This window comes from Rhopalosiphum padi, chromosome 2 (assembly GCF_020882245.1).
Source record: "Rhopalosiphum padi isolate XX-2018 chromosome 2, ASM2088224v1, whole genome shotgun sequence".
Taxonomy (NCBI): Eukaryota; Metazoa; Arthropoda; class Insecta; order Hemiptera; family Aphididae; genus Rhopalosiphum; species Rhopalosiphum padi.
In genome coordinates, this window is record NC_083598.1 from 26,374,790 (window position 1) to 26,382,391 (window position 7,602).

Sequence of the window (7,602 nt, forward strand, 5' to 3'; positions counted from 1 at the left end):
AACCGATTGGTTCTGGTTTATTACTGTTGCCGTTTATACGGAGGCACGCCACTTTAAAATAAGGTGGTTCCTAACCCTGTTTTTTTCTTCAGTTCATGAGTCGTGACAAGTGGCCCCACATCGGTATGCTCACTTGCACGAGTCTCTTAAATACGTTGTAAACATTCAATTTTTATGATCCTAATTTATTGGTTCCAAAAGTGGACTGTTGTGACAAAATTAATTATATATAGAACGTCAATCACGAAAGTCATTATTCATTAGTCATTACATAATATTATTGAATTATTTAAGCGTATTTTAAGGTACATTATATTATATCGAGTATTTAAGTTAAAAAATGCAATTTGTAATTAGTAGGTGTTTAAGTATAATCGTATATAATAAATAAATGATAAATTGTTATATGAATAACGTAGTTATTATTATGATTAAAATAAATTACAATAACAAGTTACATTTACAAGACAAAACAAGATTATTAAACACAGCAGTATAAAAAAATGTTATTAAAAATGTGATAATACGTAGGCTATGTACATATTAAATAATTACACTATACTATAAACATTCATGTTAGGAAATATATAGGTATCATATGATACCTAGACGTCTAAAATATTTTTAGTTAATATTATATATTATTTTTTTTCTGAACTAGTTTCAATTGTTTTTATAATGAGCCATGTGTATTTTTAAATTGGCGTATCTTTTAAAATAGACAATTGGCAAATCGATTTGTTTTGTTTAATACCAAGCTATTTAAAATTTAAAAAAATCAATGACATAATTTTAATCTCGATATACGAAGTTGGGAAAAAAATTGATTCGTCAACAAAGAACAAGCATACATTATGTCGCCAATGGGTCGTATTAATCGACCTTAATCAGTTGCTCACAAGACCGTTGTTATGTTTTTTATTCTTTCACAGTTCGGCGAAATTTGACACCAACATCATCATGAAGATAGTTAAACCGAAATCGAAAAAAAAGTCTAGATCTTATACATTTACCTAATCCATAGCTGAGGTCAGAGAACTTGATTATAATATAATTTTAACTAACTTAGAACATAAAAAAGACGTGATACAGTGTACCATACCTACGTAATTTGAACCGTGAATATTGAATGATAAATAACATTTTTTTATTATTATTTGATAGGGTAAACAAGTTTGCGTAATTCAAATATTAACTTAACCGGTTCACAATGAACCTTACATTATATATATATTTAATAATGCATTTATTTATTATTGAATAACAATTATAATACTATAGATTATTGAAGGCAATGAGATTGTTATATTTATAATTCTGTAAATAAATATCACAATTCATAAGCCATAATATTTAAATTGACTTAATTTCAAAAGTTTTGTAAGATTATTGTCCTTGTGGTACATTGGTGAGTTGGGTTGTTTGATACCAGTACAATATATATATATATATATACATATTGGTTACAGTCTTATAGTAGTTGACATTATAGTTATCTATAACTAATAAGCATTAAGAAGTATAAAATGTTTCATAACTTAATTTAAAATATATTATAAATACAATTTTAACTTTGTAAAACTGAAAATATTATGAATTTTATAAAAATATCAACAAATTGTATCTAACGTGAAAAAAATGATTTAATATTAAAATGTTTTGATTAAATAAGTTAGTAATATGCATTTTATTGATTTAAGGAATTACATTTCAATTTTGTTAATTTAATCATTGTATGTTATGGACTCTGCTAAATCTAGATACGAGAAGTATTATAGAAATGAATTAAATTATAACATATAGCTAGACATATAGGTAATTATTATAATTAGTAATTATCAATACAAGAAACACTTGAACTAAATAAGAACACCATATTACATAATTGCTAAAAAAATGTAAAAATAATTTATTATTGCAGATACTAAGGAAAATTATGTATGTGAAATAAATTACAGATCACTAACTAGAGCAGCAAGGACTATAATATATTAACCTTATCTATGAATAAATAATATATTTATATAGTACTTATCGTGGCGATAACAATCGCTTGCTCACTTTTTTTCAACTGTATTAAACTTTTGGTTAGTAATTAAACGAATTTATAATGTTTAATGGTAAATTTCATTACACTATTTTCGATACATATTTTTAAACATAATTTAATTTTTAAATACAAAAAAATCACAATTCCCGTTAATCTGTGTGACAATTTAAAATAAATTAATAAATCAATTAAAAATTAGAATAAAAATACTAAATAAAAAAAATGATATGTCACCCACTATATGAGTGACCTTTTTTATTAAGCACTACATTGATTACATACATATTCTTATTGTATATGGGGTATACATTGAATATATCTTAAAAAAATATGTAAATAGATAATACAGGTACATATTATACATTTATTTTAGTTTATGAATTACTTTTGTTTTTGAAAGTATACCTATAGAGATTTATTAAAAGTATAGTCTCCATATTATAGAGGTTATATTACACAAATGTATAATCCGATATTTTATGTCCTTTCATATTTTATACGCATCTTTTGCATTTCATTAAACATTACGATGAATAGATACTATACACACGCGCACAAATCTGACGGTGCGTTTAATTATTTGTATCTTTAAATATTAAAAAGTCCCATTTAACGCTATACTTAATAAAGTCCATGTCTCAAAGCGGGAAGAGGGGCCACCAACCCCATTATGGGCGCCACTTATGGAAATATAAAAACCTTTTCAAAAAACATACACGCACACTTCCAACCGGATCACGTACAAACCCTTAATCCGGGCGTTCACAAGATAATCCGTATATATAATATGATTATAAAATTATCTATACAAAAGATATATGTACACCTTCCGCAACCCTTGCGTGTGCACATTTCCTCCTAGGGATCTACATCCTCTCATCAACACCCCCTGAATGGAGGAAATAAACTGTAATCTTACACCTCGGATGTGCGTGACGTCCATCCGGTTCTAATAATTAAAACCGTTGACGGTTTAATAGCGGGTTTTACTTAACATTTTTTGAAAAGGATCCGAGTGGTATCTGAACCGCGTACTCAGCAAAAGGGGCCGACGGTCACGGAAACGTCGTCGTAGAAGAAGGATACGTAAGCGAAGAGAACAATGATTGTAACTGTCATCGTACTATTAAATTCTGCGGGCATATAATAATATGATGTATTGATGCATTGAAATATACCAGCTAGTTGACGCGACGCCGAAATAGTGTTTGTGGCCAAATTATAGATTATCGGTTGAAAATTATTTATTTCATTTATATTTGTCTTGTTTACTCTTTATAATAATTAAAAAATAAATTATAAGCTATTTAAGACTTAATAAACACTTAATAAATTATATGTTATGAAAATAAAAATTAAAACTTAAAATAATTTGTTAGAAAGGCATTTTGGGGAGTTCTACAGGTACTCATGTTGTTTCAATACATTTATTTTTATAAGACTCAATTATGATTGATGACTAAAAGTCAAGACAATCAACAAAAATGTACAGTGTGTCCTAACTTCCTAAGTTAGACTAACACTAAATATTTTTGTTGAACGACATTCAATTTAAATTTATTTATTTAGATACGTATTTTAGGTATAAGTATTTTTTTTATTAGAAAAATTCAAATTTTAAACGTAAGTAGCTTATTTTTGTTTTATGTAGTTATGTACATATTCATTTTTAATTTGGGTAAAAAGTACCAAAATGCATTTTGACTTATCAAATGTTGATAAGAATCGAACCTTATAAATTTACAGAATAAAAGTAAATTACAATTTTCACCCGTAGAAAATTAATTAAATTACTAAAAAAAAGGATATGCATAAGGGTAATATCTACTATCTATTATGATGTATGACTTAAACTTTTGATTGTTGAATTTTTTTCTTTGAAAATAATTATTTTAATTTTTATTTGTAATTATACATTTATTATCACTAACGTGAAACTAACATATATTATGAACTTAGCATAGGGTTAGCACTTTTTAGTTTAGAATATGCACATAATATATTTTATACTTTTATGCGCTTTATAGATATGTAGGTAAATTTTAAAGCTTATATTCTTATAATAAAAAATTAATAAAACATAAAAACAAGTTTAAAAAAAATAACATACATGATTGTAAATCAACACATACGTGTATTTAAGAAATATTTAAATCTTAATCTCAGACCTTATCTAAAACCTTTATAAACACGGTTTTCTTCAAACAATATCCTGGTTTTTATTATAGAGTGTCTACACATTGTAAGATTCGTTTTTCTAAAAGTGAAAATGATTGTAAACAAAACACGATTGCGATACTGATAACTGCTAACAATAATATAGATCGTATAATGTAAGGATTGTATGGCGACTGGACCTCTTGCTGTGACGATACAATACAATACGGTTGCGGCGACTATACGCTTTTAATAATATTATTATTATTTATATATCACCTAAGCATTCTAAGAATACCACTTGAAAATAAAGCACGTTTATTATTGTGCACTGAAAGACAAATAATGCAAATTTTTTTAGCCTTTAGCCACGACCTGCATTAGCATTAACATAAACGACCTAAAGTAAGTTATGAATATTATCGAGACAGGGCGAAATTTGCGATGAATAAAAACTCGTCTTGCGTGTACCAACACGACTACGTCGAGTCCGTCGAGGAAACGGAATAAAACAAGACCATAAGTGAGAGAACACGTCATATTTTGAATAGAAATGTGAATTCTACAATTCACAAAAAGATTTTCCACCGGTTTATTAATTATTCCTCGCGAACAAAGGTATACAAATAAACATAATAGTTGTGTATAATATTTTCATATAATACTACAATATGTAAGACATTTTTCTTAACATCAAAAAAGTTTTATCGTTATAATCGCCGTGTTGCATGTCTGAATTTGTTTAGCAAAGATGGAAATTAATTTTATAAATAAATCAAATTCTTTATTTATCAAATAATTCTTTATAATAATTAGTTATTTATATTTAATATTATATCAAACTTATTAAATATAACTTTTCTTTATTTATAAACGCTGTACGTAGATATAAACCTATACAAAATTATCAATTTAATTGTTTTTGAAAATCAATAATGACATTATATCTATTTGAGTTATACACTAATTTACTTCATAGTATATTATTTATATCGGGGTATTGTTAGTTGTAATTTATAAACTTAATAGATAACATTAACTTATCTTTCGATTTTTATCCTAGGTAATCAATGCATTTTTAAATACTGCAATACATTTACCTACTGGTGTAAAATTTAAACAGTATATTATTATTACTTCAAGAATTTAAATAATTCACTGAGTAACTTTTAAAACCAAATATATTAATACCTACCTGTTTTAAAATATCTAACAATACTAATAAATAAAATTTCATATTATTGCTGAAGTTATTTACAACAACGTACCTAGAATAGTTGTATATTTTAACAATTTAATCACGTAGTTAAACCAAAAATAAAAACAAGCTACTGTTTAGTGTTTAGTAATGTAGTTTATAATAATGTGAATAAATATGTAAAGACGTAAAGTGGATGTAATTTTAATTGTCAATTAATCTGTCAGTTATTGTTATTATTTGTATTGTACCTTTATGAATTACAAGTTTTATCAAAAATGAATAATTCAATAGTTTCAAGCACGATATTTAAATTTTAAATTTTAAAACTGATTTACATTTTAAGTAAACGATACAGTACCTAATTAGGTATGTGAACACATTCTCATTGTTAAAGATGTAAATATTGTACTCGTGAGTACTGTAAGTCTATAAAATAATAATAAAAGATTGCTTTTTTATTATTACTCATTAAGTTACGGAGTCAAGTGGTTATTCATAGAATTTATATTTTTAAAAAACTATCATAATCTATTCGATATTGAGAAATAATGTATCGTATCACACGCATGCAATAGACAATAAAAAAGAATAAAAGACATAACAAGCAAGTCAAATAAATGATACCATGTACTACGAGATATCAAATGTTTGACCCCGTTATTGATAATAGTAAATACCAAATAGAGAAGGTGCCTCCTAATCTATACGATAATGTACGCTGCTTTATCTGCAAAGATATCGTATGAATCCGACCGAAGGGAGTCATTGCAACCTAACCCACAAGGCCACAAATACTTAAACATCGCATCCGTCTAAGTGGATGTAAAAAAAAAAAAATAATAATAATAATATGACAAGTTGTTCAATTGACTTATCCGTCTCTCCCGTTTAAATCCCTTTAAAAAAAGGATTTTCAGTTGTCTCTTCTAATTTGTTCATTATGTCCATTTCGATTCATGTTGATGATAATAATATTACATTATACCTATAACAAATATACCCTCCACGAAGATCGTTTGACGTACTACGGTTAAGAAGACTTCACCGACACGTGACCACCCAACCGTTGTCATTACATCGTCGACAGTGGTACATCACCCGTTGTACACGGGGTAGAATTTAAACCTTACAATACTGCATAATTTATATATAATTTATTTTAACACCCCGTATGAATAATACGCAACAATACGCAATAATTAACACAACAGCATAGTCGATCAGCAGATCGGATTATCGTGAATATCGTGAGAAATATATTATATTTTTGCAGTGAACATAACACAGACAGTATATCATAATTATCGAATCATCGTATTCATCACTCACCTCGTTCCTCCACCTGATGGGTTTCGAGCACCGCGTGTGTCAACAGCAACGTCGCGAAAATCCACCTCTGCAGGCCCGGCATCGTTTCGCGGACACTTCGAACCCGAGAACAAGACGACGACACACGTACGGTGGTCGGAAAACGGAAGACGTGCGCTATTTCTTTCACGTTTATACACGCAACCGGGTTTCCCGTTGCTGCTCGTCACTCGGCCGCACAGTAGAGCCGCGACCGGTTCGACGCCGTTGACGACGAAATTAACATCGCGTCGACACGGGATCAGAAATCATCAGAAGACGACTATCTACTATACAACAGGTGTCCCGTCGGTCGATGGGTGTGTGTGGGGACTCGAGAGACGATAATATCGAAGTCGATTTTTATTTACCCGGAAGACGCAATGCCGCACATCCGCGGAACGAACGGAGTAAGAAACTATGTTAAAAATAATACACGGGAATCGCACACGAAAAAAACAAAAAACGCGCACTGATACCGATCGAGAGAGGACGACGACGGCGACGACGGCGTTACACTCACAGCAATAGCGATACCGTACTGATGTCTGGTACTACCACACGGCGGCAGCGTGCGCGGATAATATTATTATTATTATTTCTCCGGTGGCAACCGGTAACCGCGTCATACGGGCCGTATGACAATGCACGCTCCTCGCCACCGGACGCCACGCCATCTACCGGCGCGAGTGAGTCCATGTGCGGCTAGTGGGTGGGGGGCGGCGTCTCGACTGGGCGCGGCGGCGTGCGAATTTTCCGGTACCTATGCGCGCAAACGCGCACGCACGCGCGATTTTACGGCTCGCAGGCGGTATAATATATTATTACATATTTTGTTATTCAGTTA

General features: G+C 29.9%; 1 protein-coding gene across 1 annotated transcript in view; it reads right to left on the reverse strand.

Annotated features, from left to right (window-relative positions):
* Positions 1–7,311, reverse strand: part of LOC132922485 (epidermal growth factor receptor) — a 77,665-nt gene extending 70,354 nt beyond the window's left edge. The window contains exon 1 of the mRNA XM_060986043.1: positions 6,738–7,311. Within this exon, the coding sequence (XP_060842026.1) occupies positions 6,738–6,819 (82 nt within the window). The 5' untranslated portion in view covers positions 6,820–7,311. The remainder of the gene's footprint in view (positions 1–6,737) is intronic.
* Between the last annotated feature and the right edge of the window lie 291 nt (positions 7,312–7,602).